General features: G+C 26.2%; 2 protein-coding genes across 2 annotated transcripts; both read left to right on the top strand.

Moving 5' to 3' along the window:
• The first annotated feature begins 14,959 nt into the window (after positions 1–14,959).
• On the top strand, positions 14,960–17,604 carry LOC145835015 (kelch-like protein 7). Its single transcript, XM_082942545.1, has 3 exons — positions 14,960–15,188; positions 15,344–16,719; positions 17,518–17,604. The coding sequence occupies exons 1-3, from the start codon at positions 14,960–14,962 to the stop codon at positions 17,602–17,604; spliced, it is 1,692 nt and encodes a 563-aa protein (XP_082798671.1).
• Positions 17,605–22,964: 5,360 nt separating this feature from the next.
• LOC145835013 (kelch-like protein 7) lies at positions 22,965–24,811 on the top strand. The gene is made up of 2 exons (XM_082942543.1): positions 22,965–23,193; positions 23,349–24,811. The coding sequence occupies exons 1-2, from the start codon at positions 22,965–22,967 to the stop codon at positions 24,809–24,811; spliced, it is 1,692 nt and encodes a 563-aa protein (XP_082798669.1).
• The last annotated feature ends 399 nt before the right edge of the window (positions 24,812–25,210 follow it).

Genomic DNA, 25,210 nt, shown 5'->3' with positions numbered 1-25,210 from the left:
TTTTATATATTTATTTTAGTTCACTGTTGATAATAAGTTATTTTAAGTTATTTGTAAAACTGTATATAGCAAGTTTTATATAAAAACAAATTAAAAATTATATTTATTAGATTGACGACCACTACTCGAGATTATAAATACATATTAGTCTAATTACTCATAGCCTAAACCGTCGAGCTAATCAAAACCTGTGCACACTGAACTGCAAATAAAAGTTATGTTCACCTAAAAATTTTAATTTAAGAGAGCCTCTGGTGGCAGGAATACGAAAACACTTTTAATTGATTTCGAAATACATTCTTAATATCAGAAATATTTAACTTAACTTATTTAAACATGTAATAAACTAATATTAACTGAAAGCTGAGAGCCATATCAACTATATCAAACTAATATCAACTGAAATATCAAATACATCAGCTGATATATTGATCCGATATACTGATCAAATACATAAACTATATCAGATTAATATGAACTTATCAAACTATTATCAACTGATATATTGATCCGATATAATGATCAAATACATCAACTATATCAAACTAATATCAACTGAAAGATCAAATACATCAACTGATATATTGATCCGATATACTGATCAAATACATCAACTATATCAAACTAATATCAACTGAAAGATCAAATACATCAACTGATATATTGATCCGATATACTGATCAAATACATTAACTATATCAAACTAATATCAACTGAAAGATCAAATACATCAACTGATATATTGATCCGATATACTGATCAAATACATCAACTATAACAACTGAAAGCCTTATACCAACTTAAGCTGAAATTTATAACAATTTTATCATGCAGTCTTAATGTCTTTTCATTTCTACAGCGTTAATATGGATTTTCGTTTACACAATTAAATAAAGACACCTCTGTTTATCCTAGTAAATACTCAATACTCTCAAATGTTTTATCAAGAACTAAACACATACATAAAATAACTTTAACAATATTTTATTAACATTTTCTGTGTTTAACATAGATGTTGAACAAAAAAGAAAGAACAAACAAAGTTTAGTTAACTTCAAAAAGTATGTGTACTGTTGATCTAAGTAAAATATTACTTGAAGCTGTTATTGTTCATTTCATGTACTAAATAATGTACTCCATTAAGTTCAAGGTTGTTAAAGATTGTCACTTCTCCTCGTTAAAAAAACTAAAAGTTGTAAACTAAGTTATTTCAGGCAAAAAAAAAATTGTTATAAGTTAGTTTTAAATGACTTAATTTTAAGTTTGTAAATGAATGTACACTGTTGCCACTTCTTTGGGTCAAAAATAAACTCTTTCGAGTGACTACAACTGCCCGGAGTCCCTTCAAACCTAAACAAAAATTTCAAAGTCAATAAAAATCTAGCTTTTTAACAAAACTAGTTATATATAAACGAAAATTTAGACTTAATCAACCTTATATCATTTAAATATTTGATAAAAGTACTGAGATTTTCAAAAATTTATAAACTATCCTGAGCTATTTATAAAAAAACTAAAATATTTTTAAAATGCCTGAAAACATTATTATTAAGGCTTAAATGGTTTTAAATTCAAAAAACTAGCCTTAAAATTAAAAAAAAAATTCTAAACTTAACCTGATTACTAAAAAATCCTTAACAGTTTAAGATTTGATTTGAATCTCAAAATACCTCAACTAACTTACATTATCAAATTACAGATTAAAAATTCACTTAAATACTTAAAATGAATAAAAGCTAAAATTTTTTTTTTAAAGTTTTTAGGTTATTAAAGTATTTGAAGAGCTATAAAAATTTGGAAACACTTGAAACAAAAAAATATTTTTCATTATTTGAACAAACTTTAACTAAAACACTAAAAAGTAATTTCATATTTTAATTGAAATTTTACTTGGTATTTTCTAAATTACATATCATTATACTACAAAACAAAAAACTATTTTGAAGTCAATTTCAAGATTACTTGCAAAAATAAACAGTTAACAATTATCATTGTGAGTTCTTATACTATAAACTTTCTGATAAAAGTAATGAAGTTGAAGCATTATATTAATAAAGAATAATTCCTAGTTGATAATTTAAAGTTATATTCAAAATAGTTTATGATTTTTTATCAGGAATATAAATTAAAGTTGAGCCTTTCTTAAAACAAAAACAAAGTCAGTCTGAGTAACTAATTACAGTTTTAGCAGGGTTGCAACTTGTCATATAAAAGAAAACTTAAGAACTTAAAACTGTCCTGAGTCATCGTGAGTTTTTGAGTTTTTTTAGAATATTTTTAAATACTTATTTTTTAAAATTTAGATAGGGTTTTAAAAATCAGTTTTCAAACTAAATTGGCTAAAAATAAAAAAATTTAAAACTTAAACAAACAAATTGCATTTAACATCTTGTTTCTTAATAAGAACTTGAATGAAATTTCCTAAAAATTTTAAATAATGCTCAATTTTCTACAATAAAAAATCAAACTGGCCTAAGTTTTTTTTCAATTTTAAACTAGTCTAACTTAGCTAGAACTATAGCATCATAACAATTTATCATCAAAAGTTCATAAAATTATTCTAACTAGCTTTACTTATCTTGAGTGTATGGCAACTAAGCATGAGTTACATCAAACTAGTCTGGGTAATCTTAAACTTATGAAAAAGAAAAAGGCAAAAAGTAAAAAAAAAATATATACCTAATTAATCCTTGATATCTCAAATTATCATTATTACAATAGGAAAAGTTAGATTTAATATTGAAAAACACTTTTCAAAGATAAATCTGAATCATAAAAGCATCCGGAGGAACTAGCTAAAGTTTTGTAGATAAAAATAAGACATCCTTAGTCAAATTGTATTTTTTTAAGGAAAGTTTTACTGGTATGAGTGTGTGGCATCCCTGATTCATACTAAAACCTTAACTGGGTATTAACTGATTATTAAGTGAGTTGATACTTTTATAAGTAAAAATATTAATCTGAGTAAAAAAAAACAACAACTGTTTCTTTAAATTAGATTGAGACTATCCTGACTTTTGAGAAAAAAAAAAGAAAAATAGTAAACATAAGTTCAATAACTGAGAAATGTACAGTTAATTAAGAAAAAATACCTTAAGATTTTCAAAAGAACTAATCAAATAGAAAACTATAGATAACTTAATAAAAAGTTTTCACATTAGAAACTAGTAAATTCTCCTAGCTAAAACTTTATTTTTAAAATACTTAACTTACCAGCATAAGATTTGCATAAAACTTCAAAATAACCCAAAACAGCCATAACTTTTTACAAAACTTTCAAAATTTCAAAGTATCTTTAGTGTTGGCAACTCTGTATTAAGGTATGCCTATATTTTCTATAGTTTTTATAAGTACTATTTAAACTCTATTTCCATATAAATATACTAATAAAATAACAATTTATAATTATAAAATATATAATTATAAACAACTTCTATTGCTTGAAATAAAATTTGTTACTTTGAATTTATATATTACTAATATGTATTTACAGAGAAAAATTTATGCACTTAAGAAGATTTTAAAACATTTATTTTTCTTTTATTCTAAATATTTTTTTTCTTTATTGTATGTATAACAAACAATATTAAGTTAAATTATTAAAGAAACTATTTTCAGTATTAAGAAAGAACAGTTACTTAGTATAAAAATTGTAAAATACTAGTTTATTTTGTTTAAATAAAGTAAAATTGATTTATTAAGCATAATATTGTAATTTAAAATAGTTACTTAAAACAATAAAATATTAAGCTTTAAAATTTAATTCATTTAATTTCCTATCATGATTGTCGGTTAATGAAGGACAATAATTTCTCCATACTCAACCATGGATAATAAATTTGAGCATCTACATTTTCTTTACTTGAAGATTTTTACTTAAATAACAGTTGAGTTTTAGCCTCAAGTATTCTTATGATTAAAATTCCTGCAACCCACAAAAAATTCTGTGTACACTAGTGTGCACCATTGTACACTTTATTGACCACTGGTTTAAGGTTAAAGGTATTTATTTTTCAAACTATTCTTAGATTAAATTTAAAAAAATTAAAGATTTTTTATAAATACACCTAGTTAATTTCAACAGATTTGTATAATTTCATCATAATTAATACAATTTTAATAAAACTTTTTTATCAGGCTTGTTAACTTTTTCAGACTAAAAAAGCATTAGCTTAAAAATTTATAATTATTTAAAAAATTGCATTAAACCATTATTGAAGATTATAATTAGAGATTGACTTTTCAAATGTAGATCGTATAGCTGAAGAAAGTACTGGATTACACTTATCAACTATAATATTTTATCAAAAAACGATCATCAGAAAAAGTACATTGATTGAATAACAATTTAAAAGCACCATTTTTTCAGTTTTGTTGATACTTTAATACTTGGTATTTAACTGTTCAAAATATAGGTTTAATCGTTTGCTAATAAAAGATGCTAGTGAAGTAACTTCACCGGAATATAAATAAAAACAAATTATACAGTAATCTTCCTTTATTCCACCATAATATGTTTCTGTGTAAGTATGTATGTTTGTATAAGACTTAATAATTACAATTATTATATAGTTTTATAAAAGTCGGATTTAATATTAAGTATTTTACTTATTATTAACTATTATCTGTAGAAATTATTTTATCTTAATATAAAACATGTATACATCCACTTTATTCTATGCTTCTATTCTTTCATTACAGTAACTATTTTTTACAGAACCTAGTTGAAGTGTGTTGATTGGTTAACACACAGAGTACATGTTGGTGGAATTAAGGAAGATTACTGTATAATTGTTTTTATTTACTTAGTATTTATCAATTTATCAAGACTATTATCATCATTTTAATTAAAGTTAATTGTTTAGTTAAAAATTTATTTACAGTATAGAAACACAGATAACAAGATCAACTAGATATCATTAAAAAATAAATTACAAAAAGTATGTAGCTTATCTATTGTTGTCATAGAGAATTTAAATATGTAAAGTAGCTTTAACCTTTATTTTTTCATAAACTTGTTTTTTTTATTAAGTGACCATAGAAACTATCTAAAAAAGATCTGATTAAAACAATTATTTTGAAAGTATAGCTTATTTGAAAAATGTTTGAAACACAAAAAGGCCTATTTTAAGTTAGATATTACATTTAGTAAATATTTAACTCCACTTAAGAAAAACATACCTACAAACTAATTGAACCACAAATTAATTTATCTATAAAACATTGTTTCATTCAGAAAATCGACTAAACTCTTAATTCTGTATGTTCCTAAAAATTAAACTAAACATTCATGGAGACATTAAGGCTTAGTTTACAAACTATATTAAAACACTTATGAAAAATTGTAAACAAAACTTCAATAATGAAATGTGTTAAAATTTAATGTTTAATGTGGCTAAGGCTTATTAATAAAAACTAAAGAATCAATTTACCTACTAAATAAAATTGTGAATGCTAATTTTGATTAAAAAAAGATAGCTTAAGTTTACTAAAATGTATTTGTGATTGTGAAGAAAAGTGATGAACATCAGTAAAAAAGCTTAATATACTTTTAACAGTACCATAAAAGAATTTGCTGTTGGATGATTTGAATAATTTGAATAAATAAGGCATGAATGAAAAATTCAGTGAAAACTGACAAATAGTCTAACTACTAAGTTTAGTTAGAATTTTTATTTCAATATAAAAGAGTATCAACTTAAGTTTATAAATAAAGAAAAATAAAATGGACTTCAATAGTTTTAAAATTATCTAATAGTATACAAAACTTATTTAGATAAATTTTAAATTTTAATGTTAATCAAAAATGAAACAATATTAAACTTCAAAAAAAAAATTAAAACTTTTGTTTAAAAAATAGTACTTACTTATTCTAGAATTTTTGATTTACTCTATCAAGTATTAAAACTATGTTAAGATATTTCTATTAAAATGAATATTTTGGTAGAAAATGGTCTTTTTACTCAAATGAAAGACAAAGCAAAGAATGAACTTTTCAATAAACTAAATATAACAAGTTCCTAACAGAACCTTTACAAGTTTTTTTTTTCAGCAGAAGTTGTTAAGTATCTAGGTATATCACAAGGTTTATAAAGTAATTTTATTAAAAATTTTTTTTACAAAATCTCAGAATTTTTTTTTTTATAAAATTAATACATTATCCTAGTAAATGTTTGTTTTGACACCAATTAAAGCTATTTTATTGCAACTAGTGTTTTATATATTACGTTAAAGGTTCAGTACAAACCAATTAAACATTTTAATTCAGGGCTTCCCAAACTAGGTCAAGTGGCTCCCCTGGGTGCCATGAGCAGCAAAGGGGCCACAGTAATGGCCATGAGCAGTAAAAAGACCACAGGGGCCATTAGGTCATAGTTTGGAAATTACACTAGATATTCAAAAGTTGATGATGAACAACAAAAAAAAAGTCTTAGGCGGTTTAGATGGTAAATTTTAGAGAAATCTTGTTGGAGGGGGCCAGAGTTTTTTTATTTTCTTTAAAAGAGGAAAATCTTTGGAAGCCTTGACTTGATTTAAAAAACTCTTCTTACCAAGATTTATAGATAAATATTAAGCTGGTAGAGAAGGATTGTGCGTAAAGAAAAATATAAACTGACAATGCTTCAATAAAATTAAAAGTATTTTTTAAGTTTTTTGTTTTCAAGATTGTGTCAACATTTTCAATTGATCTTGTAAAACAATAAATGATTTTGCAGCAAGCATGAAAAAGTAGTTTAAATAATTGAAAAAAACGTATAATAGAAAAAAATAAAGTAATAAAAATGGTAAACATAAAAATTTAATCAACTTTACAATGCTTGCTACAAAAGTTTGTAATATGTTTTAAGATCTATTAAAAAAGCTGACTCATTCTTTAAAACAGAAAACTTAAAAAAATACCTTAAATTTTATTGAAGCATTTTCACTCTATACTTTTCATCAGGTCCAATCCTTCTCTACCAGCCTAATATTTATCTATAAATCTTGGTAAGAACAGTTTTTTCAAATCAAGGTTTCCCCAATTTTTTCCCTTTAAAAGAGAAGAAAGTAAAAACGCTGTAGCCCCCTCTACAAGATTTCTCAAAAAACTACCAATAATTACGCCTAGGACTTTTTTTTTGTTCTACATCATCAACTCCAGAATATCTAGTGTAAGTTTCAAACTATTAATTCATGACCCCTTATGGTACCCTTTGCTGCTCATGGCATCCAAATGGACCACTTGGGCCAGTTTAGGAAGCTCTGATTTAAATTGTTTAACTGGTTTGTACTGAACCTTCAACATAATATATGAAACACTAGTTGCCATAAAATAGCTTTAATTGGTTTCTAACAAACATTTTCCAACATTATGTACCAATTTTATTTTTGAAAGACAAAAAAAAAATTTCTGAGATTTTGTAACAAATTCGTAAAATATAGTTCTTAAAAAATTTACTTTATAAACCTTGTGATAAAATTAAACAGTTAACCATATCCGCTGAAGAAAAAAAGATTGTAAAGTTTCTGTTAGGAACTTGTTATATTTAGTTTAGTGTAAAGCTTATTCCTTGCTCTGTCTTACAATTGAGTTAAAAGACCATTTTCTACAAAAGTATTCATTTTAATAGAAATATCTTAAAATAGTTTTTAAAATTGGAGAGAGTAAGAGAAAAATTCTAAATTTAGTAAGTACTATTTTTTAAACAAAAATTTTATTTTTTTTCTTTTAAAAGTTTAATATTGTTTCATTCTTGAGCAACATTACAATTCAAAATTTATCTAATTAAGTTTTGTATACTATTAGATAGTTTTTAAACTATCGAAGTCCAATTTATTTTTCTTTATTTATAAACTTAAGTTGATACTCTTTTAGTTTGAAATAAAAATCCTGACTTAACTTAGTAGTTAGATTATTTGTCAGTTTTCACTAAATTTTTCACTCATGCCTTATTTATTCAAATTATTTTCCCAAGTCAACAGCAAATTCTTTTATGGTACTGTTAAAAGTATATTAAGTTTTTTTTACTGATGTTCATCACTTTTCTTCACAATCACAAGTACATTTTATTAAATTTAAGCTATCTTTTTTTAATCAAAATTAGCATTCACATTTTTTTTTAAGTTTTTAAATTGATTCTTTAGTGTTTATTAATAAGCCTTAGTCACCTTAAACATTAAATATTAACACATTTAATTATTGCTGTTTTTTCACAAGTTTTTATAAGTGTTATAATATAGTTTGTAAACTAAGCCTTGATGTCTCCGTAAATTTTTATTTTAACTTTTAAAAACATATAGAATTAAGAATTTAGTTAATTTTCTGAGTGAAACAATGTTTTATAGATAAATTAAGTTGTGGTTCAATAAGTTTGTAGGTATGTTTTTGTTAAGTAAAGTTAAAAATTTATTATAATTAGTATCTAACTTAAAAATAGGTCTTTTTGTGTTTCAAACATTTATCAGATAAGCTATACTTTCAAAATATCTGTTTTGATCAGTTCTTTTTACATAGTTTCTATAAACATTTAATGAAATAAACAAACTTATGAAAAAATAAAGGTTAAAGCAATTTTTCATATTTATACTTTCTATGACAACTATAGATAAGCTACATATTTTTTGTAATTTTATTTTTTAATGATATCTAGTTCATCGTCTTATCTGCGTTTCTATACTTTAAAGAAATTTTTAACTAAACAATTAAACTTCTTGATAAATTGATAAATACTAAGTATTAAAGTATTAACAAAACTGAAAAAATAGTGCTTTTCAATTGTTATACAATCAATGTTACTTTTTCTGAAGATCGTTTTATGATAAAGTATAATAGTTGTTAGGTTTAATCCAGTACTTCCTTTAGCTATCAGATCTACATTTGAAAAGTCAATCTCTAATTATAATCTTCAATATTGGTTTTAAATGCAATTTATTAAATAATTAGAAATTTTAAAGGTAATGCTTTTTTAGTTTGAAAAAGTTAACAAGCTTGATAAAAATGTTTTATTAAAATTGTATAAATTATAATGAAATAATACAAATCTATTGAAATTCACTAGGTGTATTTATTAAAATCTTTAAATTTTTTCAATTTAATCTAACAATAGTTTGAAAATTAAATATCTATAGGCTAAACCAGTGGTGGTCAAAGTGTACAATTGTGCACACTAGTGTACACAGAACATTTTTTTTGGGATGCAGGAAATTTGTAGGTTGCATGAAATTGTTAGGATAAACATAAAAAATAATTTAAATTTTTTTTTTTACATTTATTTATTTTAAGCGACAAACTTAAATATTTGAGTTATATTCGACTATGGATTTAATTTGGCTTTTCATAAATTAGCCATTTTAATCATAAGACTATTCTTGTCTAAAACTCAACTGTCATTTAAGTAATTATCTTCAAAATAACTTCATTATTTTATTATTACTTCATTATTAGTAGTTACGATCTCTTCATTTATTTTCTGCAAACCAAAACATATAATAAGTCTGTTCTCGTCTAAAACTCAACTGTGATTCAAGTAAACATCTTTAAGTAAAGAAAATAAATGTGGAATCTCGCATTTATTGTCCATGGTTGAGAATGTAGAAAGTTCTATTGTTCATCAACCTACAATCATGATAGGGAGTTAAATGAATTAAATTTTAAAGCTTAAAATTTTCTTGTTTTAATTAAGTATTTTAAATTATAATATTATACTTAATATATTAAATTTACTGTTTTTCAATTAAATTATTTGACATTTTATACTTTTTACACTAAATAACTATTCATACATGATATTAAAAATAGTTTTTTTAATAATTTAACTTACAGCAAAGTTTAAGAAACTGTTTTTAATTTTTTTAAATGTTTAATAATTTTCTTTAGTTTATAAACTCTTCTCTTCAAATACATCTTAATAATGGCTAAATTCGTAGTAACGAATTTTAATTTTAAACAATTACAATTATTATTGATTATAGATGTCTAATTTTTTAATTTATTTTTATAGAATTTAAAAAATACGCATAAAGTTTATACAAAGTATAAACTTAGATTAATACAGAGTTGCCACACATTAAGGCTTCTTTAAACTTTTTTAAAGGTTTTGTGAAAAATTTAGGCTGGCTTGGGTTTTTTTGAATTTCTTTTTAAAATATCAGGCTAGTTTATTACCTTTTTTTTAAATAAAATTTAAGCTAGTAAAATTCGCTAGTTTCTGACTTAGAAAACTTTTTTGAAGTTATGTATAACTCTCTACATTTTTCGCTTTTTTGATTTTAATGACAATCTTAAGGGATTTATTCTTGATTAATTGTACACTTTTTATTTATTGAACTTATGTTTACTTTTTCATTTTTCCAAAAGTCCGGATAATCTCAATCTAATTTAAAGAAATATTTGCTGTTTTTTTTTTACTCTGATTAATATTTATACTTATAAAAGCAGTAACTCTGTTAATAATCAGTTAATATCTAGTTTTAGGTTTTAGTATGAATTAGGGTTGTTACACACACATACCAGTAAAACTTTTTTTAAAAATACAATATGACTAAGGATGTCTTTTTTTATTTTTCAAAACTTAAGCTAGTTTTGATATTTTTCTTAAATCTCCGGATACTTTTATGACTCAGATTTTTCTTTGAAAAGTGTTTTTTAATATAAAATCTAACTTTTCCTGTTGTAAAAAAGTAATTTGAGATGTTAAGGGTTGATAGGTTTAAAGTTTTTCAGCTTTTGTCTTTCTCTATTTTTCAAAATCTTAAGATGACCCAGGGTAGTTTGATGTAACTAGAATTAAAAAAAAGAATCATGATGAAATATAATGCTTGCCTTGGTTCATAATATTTAAAAACTTAAACTAGTTTATAATAAAAAAATAATAATACCCAAGGAAAAGTTTAAAAAAAAAAACTCAGCAAAATTTGACATTTATAGAAAACTTGAGTCCAGTGTTTATCTAAGAGTCCAGTGGTTCTTAACCTTTTTTCATGTTTTACTCCTTTTTAGAAGGCTATCGCCAAATTTACCTATAATACACAAAATAGTGTTGAAATTTGAGGAAAACGATATTGAATTTTTGATGTTTAGGCTTATAAAATGTTAAAAAAGGTAAAACTAATTGAGTTTATTTAACCCAAAAAAATCAACAGTTAAATAATTATTTATAAATTAAACTAGAAATAAAAAACACTAACTTACATAACTTGTGGTTTATAATGAAAATTTACTCTTTAAAACAAGGAACTTTACCCCAGTTTAAGAATCACTGTTCTAAATATTAAATGAGATTTGTTTGTTTTAGTTTTAATGTTCTGATATTTTATAGACAATTTTGTTTACAATCTGAATTTTCATACCTTATCAATTTAAAAAATACATATTTAAGATTTTTTAAAAAATTTCAAATACTCAAGATGGCTCAGAACAGTATTAAGTCATTAAGTTTTCTTTTATATGACAAGTGGCAACCCTGCTAAATTTGTTATTGGTTACTCAGACTTACTTTGTTTTGGTTTTAAGAATTGCACAAATTTTATTTATACTTCTATAACAAATCATAAATTATTTTGAATGTATTTTTGTAGTAATAATTATTGTAGTAAAAAAGTAGTAAAAATTTAATATCCTGTAAAATATGAAATTGATTGTTAGTGATTTTATAAAGTTTATTTTAAAACAATCAAAATTTAATTTCTATTTCAAATGTATCCAAATACTTTATTGATCTTCAAATTTATATTAAACCTAAAAACTTTAAATAAAAATATTTAACTGTTATACAATTCAAGAATTTATGCGAAGTTTTATTCTGTATTTTGAATAATATAATTTAGTTTGAGGTACAGTAACCTCTCGCTTATTTACGCACATTGTGTCCACAGAAAAACTGCGTAAAGATGTGAGAGATCGTAAAGAAACGAGAGGTACCAAATATACTCACTATAATGGCTGTTTTTTAATATTGCTTCTAGTTAAAAGAAGACTGGGCACTTTCCCACTTTTAACCATTTGTTTACTTCATTTATAAATATAAAAACAACAGATAAAACTATACATATATTAAAAAAAAGATTTGAATTTCTATAAAATAATAGTAATACGATTAGAAATATTTTTACTATTTTAATAATAAGTAGAAATTACCTTTATCTTTATTTATATGTGACATTTATATTCTATTCTACTTAGCAAATTCAATTTATAATTAAGCATTTCTTTACAATTATAAAATGGTTTTATTAATATATAGGGCAAGACTGCTGTTTTTTTTCTTTGTGTTTTAAATTCTCATTAATTCATTATACTTTCATTATGAAACACAGTCGGATTTATTTCAGAATTTTGATTTAATCTCTTATTGTTAACAAAATTCTGATACACTGAGGTATAACTAAATACTTATCAATTAGTAAAGGAACAAAAATTTACAAAGTCTAAAGATATAGTGAGGTGTGATAGCATTCAAAAACATATTTTAATTTAAAAATATACATTAAACCTAATTTGTGCAATATTAAAAAAAAATAAAAATTTTAGTTTATAACTTTTATAGAATTCTGAAATGCATAACTAAACGAGAGTGCGTAACTTCACGAGTGCGTAAAGATCCGAGAGGTTACTGTATTATAAGATTTGAATTAAAACTCAGACTGTTAAGGATATTTTATTAATCAGGTCAAGTTTAGATTTTTTTCTAAACTTAAAGCCTTGTTTTTATTTAAAACCTTTTTTGCCTTAAAAATATTATTTTAATTTGTCTATATTCTTTTTCTATCTGTATTGATTTAAATTTTTCTTTTTTTTTAGTTTATTTCTATTTTACTTTCACTGTTACCACTTACCCTTACCCACGGTCAGTAAGCTATTTATTTATTTTTATATAATGCTATAATATTTTTTCATAATAGTTTTTCTTTTAATTATAATTTCTATTAGTTATCATTTTTATTTTTTCACTATCATTGTTATTCCTAACCCTTACCCCTGGTCAGTAACTTTTTTTTTTCGTTTTGAATATAAATCTTTTTAAGCTTTTGTTTTTAGTTTTATTTTCTTTTTTTATTTATATTTATATTTTTTGTATTTTAGTACTCTCTTGCAAAATGTTTTTCGTGCAAAACTGATCCTTGGTGCAAAATCGTTTTCGTGCAATTTTGGTCCTTCGCGCAATTTCGTGCCCTCGTGCAATTTAGTCCCTACGTGCAATTTTGTTCTCGTTCAATTTAGTGCCCTCGTGCAATTTGGTCTTCGTGCAATGTAGACCCGTTGCCAATTTTAGTGTAAAATACCTACATAAACTTACTTCTAACTTTAAATGTACTTATTTATATTTCTAATGCAAACTTAAAATATTTAGTAAAATTCTGCACAACTTTTCCACTGCTAAGTCTTAATCTAAATATTTTTTAAATTTCATTTTAGATTAAAAGTAGGTAAAGACAACTAATTCTATAAAAATCAGATTGTCAAACACTAAAACTATTCATAATGACTTTAAGGCTAGTTATATTATATATAACTATTTGTTTCTTAATTTAAAGCAATGTAAAACTTTTTCAAAAACATAATGGTGACATAGGTTTAATATTTTAAATATGAATTCAGATTAGTTTTCATACTTTTGCTTTATCTGTGGCAATTATTAAACTTCAAACAATTTTCTAAGTTTTTCAAAGTTTTTTTTTGATATTTTAGTTGTTTAAGTTGTTTTACATTTAGTTTTATTAACTTTTAATTCATGGAAAACAAAATTGTTTCAAATTTTGGCTAACTTAATGAATTTTAGACTGGCTTTTTACTTCATAAATGAATTATTAATGATATTGAGTTGATTTAGTTTAAAATTTAGTTTATTTCTAACCAGTTTTATTAGAAACCTTTATAATTAATGACTTAGATTTTTTTGTTTAGATTTGAAGGGACTCGATTTTGACTCAAAGAAGTGGCAACAGTATATATTCAGTTATACTATAAACTTATATAGTTAAAATAAAGTAATTTGAGTTAGGTTAGAAAGAAAATCTTAGAAATATTTTTGGTTGAAATAACTTAATTTTCAACTTTTAATTGTTATAAAAAGAAGATGTGATGGTCTTTTTCGACCTTGAACTTAATAGAGTACATAATATAGTACATGTATTAAAAATAACAACTTAAAGTAATATTTTACTCAAATCAACAAAATACTTTTTTTTTAAATTTAACTGGACTTTGTTCTTTCTTTTTTGTCGAACATCTATGTAAAATACAAAAAGTATTAATAAAATGAAGTTGAAATATTTCATGTATGTGTCTAGTTATTAGTGAAACATTTGAGATTATTAGGTATTTATTAGGGTGAGCAGAGATGTGTATATTTAAACTTGTAAAAGGAAATCCATATTAATGCTGTAGAAATAAAATTGCATAAAGAAAGAGAACTGAATGATAAAATTATTATAAATTTCAGCTTCAGTTGATATAGTTGAGGTATTTGATCAGATATATTTGATCTTTCAGTTGATACTAGTTTTATATAGTTGATGTATTTGATCAGTATATCGGATCAATATATCAGTTGATGTATTTGATTTTTCAGTTGATAATAGTTTGATATAGTTGATATGGCTCTCAGCTTTCAGTTGATGTAGTTTGATTAAATGTTTAAACAAGTTTAGTTAATTGTTTCTAATCGTAAAAATGTATTTTCAAATCAACTAAAAGTGTTTTCGTATTCCTACCCCTAGTCGTTCTTTTAAATTAGATCTTTGTCTGCACATAATTTTTCTCTTAAGTTCAGTGTACACAAACTTTAATATGCTTGACGGTTTAGGATATGTGTAATTAGACTAATTTCTTTTTATTGTTTAGATCAGTGGTCGTCAAGCTTATCAATAAAAGTTCTACTTTCAATTTTTGTTTAGATATTAAACTTGTAATATAAAAGTTTTACAAATGACTTAAAACTAACTTATTATAAACAGTGAGCTAAATATATAGATATATAAAATGTCAACTTTTGAAACCACAACTGGCAACATTGAAGCATCGAGCGCACCTGGTGTTAAAAAAATAAAAACTACGAGCTCTGAGAACCGTGAACTTTGTGAAGAGTTTCTCAGGAACTTCGATGAAAACGAAACTTCCGAAGAAGAAATTGTGAAAAGTTTCAAAAGAAATGCAGTTTCGTGTTTTGATGAAAGTGCATTGAAAATTTTCTCTGATTTTTTTCGTACAGGTAAAGAGTTTTTTACTCTCTGTTAACTTTTGTGATAGTTTTTTTTGTAGAAATAGAAAATATACTTTTGATAGTTAGCATCTCTATCTACTTTCAATAACTTCTGTTTTTTTTTTATTAAACTAGTTAAATTAGAAATAGCTAAACTTTTGTAGGCAATGCAAAGTTATCCAACGAAAATTTCTTCAAACTTTACAAAGTCGCAAAACTCTTCAATTATGCCAATGCAAAGCAAAATTTTCTCGACTCATTCAAGATCAATCTGAACATTAATAATGTTTGTTTCTACCATCAGTTTTCCAACATTGCACAAAACAAACAAATTCAAAAGTGCACTTTCGACTTCATAACAAGATGGTTCTGCTACTTGGCCGAGAATAAAATGCTGGACGGTTTGAGCTTTGATCTCTTTGTGAGGATCTTGTCCAGTTCAGACTTGAATATCACCTCGGAGCTTGAGGTAGCAAAAGCTGTGAACAGTTGGATTGAACACGATCCAAAATCAAGAAGCAAGCTCGCAATAGATACGGTGAAAAAAATTCGTCTGCCTCTGCTCTCAACTGCTGCCTTAAACACATTGTTAGATGCTGAATCATTTTCAAAATGTGCTGAGAGTAAGAGGGTTATACTTAAGGCTATCAGCGATAAAACTATTCTGAGTCTTAACCCGAGCTCTGTGGACTGTCGAGTGAGACATTGCGCTCAGGATAATTTCGAGGTGGCGTTTTGCAGCAATAAGTTCCGTACCTATAGCGTGTTCAAGCTCGATAAGAAAAACTACTCGTCCTTTACTGAGATCGCTTGTAGAGATGAAAATATTGACGTGTCTTCTGTTGAGTTCGTGAACGGGATCATATACTTCTTGGGTTACGATCGCTTTCTTGATAGTTTGTCGGTGTGGTCTTACTCAGTTTTGACTGGATCCTGGGAGCATGTAACGTTTCCCGATGATTCTTTGATAAACTGCGATGATTTTTCAATTTGCAGTTTGGCGGGAAAGATTTACATTTTAGGGGGAAAACTCCGTAAAGCGTCAAGAATCGTCAGGGGCCGTCATCAACCTGACCTATCAGGAACCAACTTTGTCCTTTTTGATCCCAGCACCAAAAGTCTTAGAAAGCTGGAAGACACCAAACACAAGAGGAAGATAGCCGTGTCAACCGTATTCAACGGGAGAATTGTCACCTCAGGAGGTTTCGATCATCCGAGATCCGTTGAAGCGTACGATCACTGCGCAGGTGAGTGGTCACGTGACATGCCCGACATGATGGAGCGAAAACTTTCTCACGCCTTGGTGAGCATCGGGAGCAAAATGTACGTGATCGGTGGAGCGGAAAGTTGCGAGGTTTTTGATCTCTACAGCGGGAAGTTCGCTCTTCTTCAAGCTCCGTGGCCTAAGAGGACATGTTTCATCCCTAAGTGCGTGGTGAGTGGCAGCAAGATAATAGTGGTTTCTAACAAATTTGATTTTTTTCGAGTTGTTTTCAAGTTCGTTGTTTTCGATTCAGACAGATCAAAATGGGAGAAGGAAGTTAGTTTCGAGCAACTCGAGCTGGATAGTAATTGTTATCACTGTGTCAAATATCCCAAACTCAATATTTTTCAGGAAACTTTATAATGTGATTTTTTTTTATGTATTGTAGTGCTAGATAAATTATTGATGAAAATTTCAACTTGGTTTTATTTCTTTTGAATAAGTTTGTAAAGCTTAACTCAAAAAAGTATGCAAAAGATATCATTAAAAAAAAAAACTTACTAAAAGTATGTAGTTTATTTATATAACAAATAAGGATATGTAAAATAGCTTCTAATTTTTTATTTTACAAACACGTTTTTTTTGTTATATGTTCATAGAAACTATCTAAAAATGAACTGATCAAACTAGATACTTTAAAAAAGATTTTAACTGAAAAAAGGTTAAAACAATAAATACTAATTTTTTAAGTTAGATACCAATTAAAGTAAATATTATCATTACTTTAGAAAACCATACCGACAGACTTTTTGATTTACAAGTTTAAAAAAATAATGTCTCACGCAATAAGTTTTTTCTATAGCAGCTTTAAATGGAAAATTTATTAAACAATGTAAGTGTCTAATGTCCCGAACAAAACGTTAAAAGGTATCCGTGGTGTGCGACTTGATAACATCAACTAAAAGGTTTTATTGTACACTAGGTCATTGGAACGAATACTTTTGAGTGGTTTTTTCATCTTTTCATAAGATATCAATTTCATTTCAACTTTTGATTTTACAACAATTAAAAGTAATATCAAAATTTCATTGGTTTATGTTTCTTTTTCTAAATAACATAAGGTACGATTTGAAGGGAACCGCTCATTTCCAACAAGCGATTATTTCCCACCTGGTCAAAAACGAGAACCGCTTACCGACCAAGGGTAAGGGTTTGGGGTAATGGTAATAAATAAACAAATTGTAAATAAATAGCTAATAAAAAATAAAGGAACAGATAAAAAATAAGAAAATATTGTGGGGGAATTGATCGGGTGGAAATTTTCGATATACCGATTTCAATTACATAATTTATTGTAACTGACATATACGAAGTGCAGATTGAATTTATAAATTTTATTTTTGAGTGTACAAGTATATTTGCATTCACAAACTTTATGTAACTTAGTAAAGAGTATCAATGCAGACATGACATTATGAATTTTAAATTAGTTTCAATATCAAATATAAATTTTTAATTATTTTGTGCTAAGTGTAAAAATATCACGAGAAAAATATTAAGCTAATGTTCTTTTAAGTTTATTAGATGAAAAGTTAGCAAAATAGCAAAACAAAATATATTTACACATGTTAATTTTCTGCTTAATAAGCGTTTTTAGTAGGTAATCTACCTTTTTTTCAAAACTCGTAAAAATTGTTTTTCAAAACACGCCCCTGATGTCAAATGAAATACCTAATAATATTAAAGACAGGGAAACCTTTTATCTAATATAGGGTTTCTCTTTTTTTGGAAGGCTCCCTTAAAGAAACCAAAAAGTTATGGCACCCTTTAACAAAAATTCTCATAATACTAATACTGTATAAGACCTTTTATGCTCCTTACCTTCAACTCGAAAATATCCAGTAAAAGTTTTAATTTATCGCCCCTTTTCATCTTATGGACCCTAAATTCCTAATACAGTCCACTTTCGGAGACTCAGATCAGAGAGTAACTTTACTGAAAGAACAACTAATGTATCAGTAATTTGTATATGTTTTAATATTTTAAATATTACTTTAACATGACTTAAAATAAAAGGGTCGGCTGCAGTTGTAAGGTTTTTGAAATGTTTTCATTCATAACATTATACAAATGAGGTAAAGTGATAATACAGCAGAATGTTAAAAACATCTACAACCTAACCAAACATATAAAAATAATCTTTAAAAAAAGCTATAGATTTTTCTAAAAGTAAGAATATTAGCCAATCAGAAGCGACCTTAGAACTACAGCCGCTAAAGCAAGCATTTAATTATGATAGCTTGCTTATAGAGTTGGTTTCTTTACTTGCAATAAAAAATGTTATTTATCAAAGTTATATGTTTCACTAGTCTGTTGACTATATGTATATTACTAGCAAAACTTTTTGTTTGAATTTTTGTAGAGAATTGGTACTTAGAGGTAAAATATAAAACTATATTTTTGACTTAAGAGCGTAAATTTAAAGTAGTTAATTATTAATAATAGATAGGGTTGGTATAGTTGCAAAATTTATCTTCATGTTAACACTAGTAGATGAACTTAGTTAACATATTTTAAAAATTTTTTAGTAGATACAAAGTTTTTACAATGTAATCCTAAAGCTCAACTTTATTAAAAGAACAGGTGGTGTTTTAAATTTTTTTGTTTCAAAAGTTAATTAGCACAATTATTAATGGTAGGTGTTAATACTTATAGGTATTGTTATAAAAACTTGAAACGTATTATGATCAGTAGTTCCTTAAAAATAACTTATTTTACTTATAGGTAATGAGAATCATGTGAAACTCAAGTTTTACCTAAATTTTAATTTTTCATTTAAAACCAATAAGTTATACAACTGTGAAAGGTTTTACTTCTACCTTAAAGTTTTACCATATCTCGATAAAGTGACGTTTTCCCCTGTGTTTAATTTGGCTTTTTATAAAGTGGCCATTTTGGTCATAAGAATATTCGAGTCTAAAACTCAATTGTCATATTGAAGTTCATAATGTTGCTAAGAAAACATTTTCAAGTAAATAAAATATGTGGATGCTACATTTATTGTCCATGGTTGAGTATGGAGGAAGTTTTGTTTGTCATCAAACTACAGTAATGGTAGGGAATTAAATGGATTAAATTAAAGGGCTAATTTTTTCTTGTTTTTAGCAACTTTTCTCAAATTATTATATTTTAGTTATTAAATCAAGTTTACTAATTTTAAATAAATTAACTAATATTTTATACTTTTTACACTAGATAACTATTCTTACATTATAATATAAATAGTTTCTTTAATAACTTTACTTAATATTAAGTACTATACTTAAAGCTAAGTTTAACAAATTATTCTCAATAAAGTATATAAACTCTTATCTACAAATACATCTTTATAATAGCTAATTTTTTTGTAACAAACATTAATTTTAAATAAGTCAAATTATTAATGACTGTTTAGTTTTTTTTTTTTTTTTGTGTTTATATAGAATTTGAATAGTACGTATAAAATTTATACAAAATATAGGTTAAGATTAATACAGAGTTGCCACAAACGAAGGCTTCTTTAAACTTTTTAAAGGTTTTGTGAAAAATTAAGACTGCTTTAGGTTTTTCTGAATTTCTTTATAGAAATATCAGGCTAGTTAGATAACTTTTCTAAAATAAATTTAATCTAGAGAAATTTACTAGTTTCAGATTTTGGAAACTTATTTTTAAAGTTTTTAATAACTTTCTATCTGTTCAGTTCTTTTGATTTTAATGAAAATCTTGAGGAATTTATTCTTGATTAACTGTACATTTCTCAGTTATTGAAGTTATGTTAACTGTTTTCTTTTTATCCAAAAGTCAGGATAGTCTCAATCTAATTTAAAGAAACATTTCCTGTTTTTTTTTACTCAGATTAATAATTATACTCTTAAAAGTAGTAACTCTGTTAATAATCAGTTAATATCCAGTTTAAGTTTTAGTATGAATCAGGATTGCAACACACTCAAACCAGTAAAACTTTCCTTAAAAGTAAAAAAACTAGGCTAGGATGTCTTTTTTTTATTTTATAAAAGTTAAGCTAGTTTTGATGTTTTTCTTAAATCTCCGGGTACTTTAATGACTCAGATTTTTCTTTGAAAATGCTTTTCAATATTAAATTTAACTTTTCCTATTGTTATAAAGATAATTTGAGATTTTAAGGATTAATTAGGTTTATATTTGTTTTACTTTTTACATTTCTCTTTTTCATAAACTTAAGATTACCCAGGCTAGTTTGATGTAACTCATGCTTGGTTGCCATACACTCAAGATAAGTAAGGCCAGTTAGAATAATTTTTTGAACTTTTGATGATAAATTGTAATAATGCTATAGTTCTGGCTAAATTAGACTAGTTTGAAATTAAAAAAATTAATATAGGCCAGTTTGAATTTTTATTATAGAAAACTCAGCATTATTTCAAATTTTTAGGAAATTTAATTTAAGTTTTTATCTATAAACAAAATCTTGAATGCGATTTGGTTATTTTGGTATTAATGTTTTTATATTTTTTAGCCAATTTAGTTTGAAAACTGATTTTTAAAACCCTGTCTAAATTTTTACAAATAAGTATTTAAAAATCCTACAAAAGAATTCAAAAACACTAGATGGCTCAAGAAAGTTTTAAGTCATTAAGTTTTTTTTTATATGACAATTGGAAACCCTGCTAAAACTGTTATTGGTTACTCAGACTGACTTTGTTTTGGTTTTAAGAAAGGCACAACTTTTATTTATACTCCTTATTGAAAATCATAAACTATTTTGAATTTAACTTAAGCTATCAACTAGGAATTATTCTTTATTACTATAATGCTTCAACTTTATTACTTTTATCATAAAGTTTATAATATAAGAACTCACAATAATAATTGTTAACTGCTTATTTTTTGCAAAGTTCTTGAAATTGACTTAAAAATGCTTTTTGTTTTTGTACTATAATGATATGTAATTTAGAAAATACCAAGTAAAACTTCAATTAAAATATGAAATTACTTTTAAGTGTTTTAGTTAAAGTTTGTTCAAACAATGAAAAATATTTTTTTGTTTCAAGTGTTTCCAAATTTTTATAGTTCTTCAAATTTTTTAATAACCTAAACACTTAAATAAAAAATGTTAGCTTTTATTCATTTTAAGTATTTAAGTGTATTTTTAGTTTGTAATTTGAATAATGTAAGTTAGTTGAAGTATTTTGAGATTTAAATTAAACCTTAGACTGTTAAGAATTTTTTAGTAATCAGGTTAAGTTTAGAATTTTTTTTCTAAATTTTAGGCTAGTTTTTTGAATCCAAAACCTTTTAAGCCTTAATAATAATATTTTTAACCATATTAGAAATATTTTTGTTTATTTGAAAATAGCTCAGGATAGTTTAAGAATTTCTAAAAATCTCAGTACTTTTTTCAAATATTTAAATGATATAAGGTTGATTAAGTTTAAATTTTCGTTCATATATAACTAGTTTTGTTAAAAAGCTAGATTATTATTGATTTTAATTTTTTAATTAGGTTTGAAGGGACTCAGGGCAGTTGTAGTCACTCGAAAGAGTTTATTTTTGACCCAAAGAAGTGGCAACAGTGTACATTCAGTTACAAACTTATAATTAAGTCTTTTAAAACAAACTTATAACAATTATTTTTTTTTTCATGCCTCAAACAACTTAATTAACAAAATTGTTTAAAATAAAGAAGTTACAATCTTTAACAACCTTGAACTTAATGAAGTGAAAAATTTAGTGCATGAAATGAACAATAACAGCTTCAAGTAATATTCTATATAGAGCAACAGTATACATACTTTTTGAAGTTAACTGAACTTTGTTTGTTCTTTCTTTTTTGTTCAACATCTATGTTAAATACAGAAAATAATAATAAAATAATGTTAAAGTTAATTGAAAATTTAATGTATGTGTTTAGTTCTTAATAAAACATTTGAGAGTACTAGGTGTTAATTAGGGTGAGTGGAAATGTGTTTATTTAAATTTGTAAAAGGAAATCCATTTTAATGATGTGGAAATAAAAGTGTACAAGAAAGATGACTGCATGTTCAAGTTGTTTTAAAGTTCAGCTTTAGTTGATATAAGGCTTTCAGTTGATATAGTTGATGTCTTTGATCAGTATATTGGATCAATATATCAGTTGATGTATTTGATCTTTTAGTTAATATTAGTTAGTATTAGTTTAATATGGCTATCAGCTTTCAGTTGATGTAGTTTGATTACATGTTTAGTTAAGTTTAGTTAGTTGTTTCTAATCGTAAGAACGTATTTTAAAATTAAATAAAAGTGTTTTTGTATTCCTGCCACTAGAGGCTCTCTTAAATTAGAATTTTGGGTGCACATAACTTTTATTTGTAGTTCAGTGTGCACAGATTTCGATTAGCTTGATGGTTTAAGCTATGTGTAATTAGATTAATTTCTATATAATGTTTAGATCAGTGGTCGCCGAGCTTATCAATAAAAGTTCTACTTTCAATATTTGTTTAGATATTAAACTTGCAATATAAAAGTTTTACAAATGATTTAAAACTAACTTATTATCGACAGCAAGCTAAAATAAATATATAAAAATGTCAACTTTTGAAAGCACAACTGGCAACATTGGATGCTCTAGCGCACCTGGTGTTGGAGAAATAAGACCAACGAACTCTGAGAACCGTGAACTTTGTGAAAAGTTTCTCAGGAACTTCGATGAAAACGAAAGTTCCGAAGACGAAGTTGTGAAAAATTTCAAAAGAAATGCAGTTTTGTGTTTTGATGAAAGTGCATTAAAAAGTTTCTCTGATTTTTTTCCTACAGGTATAGTGTTTATTTTTACTTTCTGTTAATTAAATGATGATCTTTTCGTTGAAATAAAAAACACACTTTGAATAGTTAGCATCGTTATCTAGTTTTATCATCTTCTTTTTTTTTTTATTAAACGAATAAAATTTGTATTGAATAAACTTTTGTAGGTAATGCGAAGTTATCCAACGAAAATTTCTTCAAACTTTACAAAGTCGCAAAGCTGCTTAATTTCGCCAACGCCAAGCAAGATTTACTCGACTCATTCAAGATCAACCTGAACATTGATAATGTTTGTTTCTACCATCAATTTTCCAACATTGCCCACAACAAACAAATGCAAAAGTGCATTTTCGACTTCATATTAAGGTGGTTCTGCTATTTGGCCGAGAACAAAATGCTGGTCGGTTTGAGCTTTGATCTCTTTGAGAGGATCTTGTCCAGTTCAGACTTGAATATCACCTCGGAGCTTGAGGTAGCAAAAGCTGTGAACAGTTGGATAGAACACGATCAAAAATCAAGAAGCAAGCTTACAATAGACTTGGTGAAAACAATTCGTCTACCTCTGCTCTCCACTGCTGCCATAAACACATTGTTAGAATCTGAAACATTTTTAAAATGTGCTGAGAGTAAGGGGGTTATACTCAAAGCTATCAGCGATAAACCTGTTCAGAATCTTGACCCGAGCTCTGCCGACTGTCGAGTGAGACATTGCGCTCAGGATAATTTTGAGGTGGCACTTTGCAGCAATAAGTACCCTACCAATCGCGTGTTCAAATTGAAAAATGAGGACCGCTCGTTCATCACTGAGATTACGCGCATGAATGAAGATTTCCGTGCGGTCTCCGTTGAGTTCGTGAACGGGATCATATACTTCTTGGGTTACGAAGACTTACTTGACAATGTATCGGTGCTGTCTTACTCAGTTTTGACTGGATCCTGGAAGCATGTGAGGTTACCCGATGATTCTTTGATAAACTTCAATGATTTTTCAACTTGCACTTTGGCGGAAAAGATTTACATTTTAGAGGCAAAGTTCCCTAAAGCATCAAGAATCGTCAGCAACCGTCTTCAACGTGACCTATCAGGAACCAACTTTGTCCTTTTTGATCCCACCACTGAAACTTTCAGGAAGCTGGAAGACACCAAATACTCCAGAAAAGGAGCCGCGTCATCCGTATTCAACGGGAGAATTGTCACCTCAGGAGGATTTGATCGTCCGACATCCGTTGAAGCGTACGATCACTGCGCAGGTGAGTGGTCACGTGACATGCCCGACATGATGGTGGGAAAAAGAAGTCACGCATCGGTGAGCATCGGGAGCAAAATGTACGTGATCGGTGGAACGGAAAGTTGCGAGGTTTTTGATCTCTTCAGCGGGAAGTTTGCTCTTCTTCAAGCTCCGTGGGCTAAAAGGACATTTTATATCCCTAAGTGCGTGGTGATTGGCAGCAAGATACTAGTGGTTTCTAGAAACTTTAAATTTTTTCAACTTGTTTTCAAGTTCGTTGTTTTCGATTTAGAGGGATTAAAATGGGAGAAGGATGTTAGTTTCAGGCAAAACGAGCTGGATAGTCATTGTTATCACTGTGTCAAATATCCCAAACTCAATATTTTTCCGGAAACTTTTTAATGTGATTTTTATTTTGTTGTATTTTAGTGCTAGATAAAGTATTACTGAAAATTTCAACTTGGTTTTGTTTCCTGTAATTAAGTTTGTAAAACTTAACTGAAAAATGTATGCTCAAGATTTTATAAAAAAACTTACAAAAAATGTGTAGTTTATTTATATAAAAAATAATATATGTAAAATAGCTTTTAATTTTATTTTTTACAAACACTTTTTTTTTATTATATGTTTGTAGAAACCTTCTAAACATGAACTGATCAAACTAGATACTTTAATAATAGATTTTAACTGAAAAAATGTTAAAACAATAAAAAACTAAATTTTTAAGTTAGATACCAATTAAAGTAAATATTACTTTTACCTAAAAAACCATACCGACAGACTCATTGATTCACAAGTTTA

Source organism: Thalia democratica, chromosome 4 (genome assembly GCF_965202585.1).
Source record: "Thalia democratica chromosome 4, ktThaDemo2.hap1.1, whole genome shotgun sequence".
Classification (NCBI taxonomy): domain Eukaryota; kingdom Metazoa; phylum Chordata; class Thaliacea; order Salpida; family Salpidae; genus Thalia; species Thalia democratica.
The sequence above is the reverse complement of the archived record's forward strand: the minus strand, read 5'-3'. Positions and strand labels throughout refer to the sequence as shown.

Coding starts and splice junctions, on each gene's coding strand:
- LOC145835013 (XM_082942543.1), top strand. CDS start 22,965: ATGTCAACTTTTGAAAGCACAACTGGCAACATTGGATGCTCTAGCGCA. Junction 23,194..23,348: donor CTCTGATTTTTTTCCTACAG/GTATAGTGTTTA, acceptor AAACTTTTGTAG/GTAATGCGAAGTTATCCAAC.
- LOC145835015 (XM_082942545.1), top strand. CDS start 14,960: ATGTCAACTTTTGAAACCACAACTGGCAACATTGAAGCATCGAGCGCA. Junction 15,189..15,343: donor CTCTGATTTTTTTCGTACAG/GTAAAGAGTTTT, acceptor AAACTTTTGTAG/GCAATGCAAAGTTATCCAAC. Junction 16,720..17,517: donor GATCAAAATGGGAGAAGGAA/GTTAGTTTCGAG, acceptor TACGATTTGAAG/GGAACCGCTCATTTCCAACA.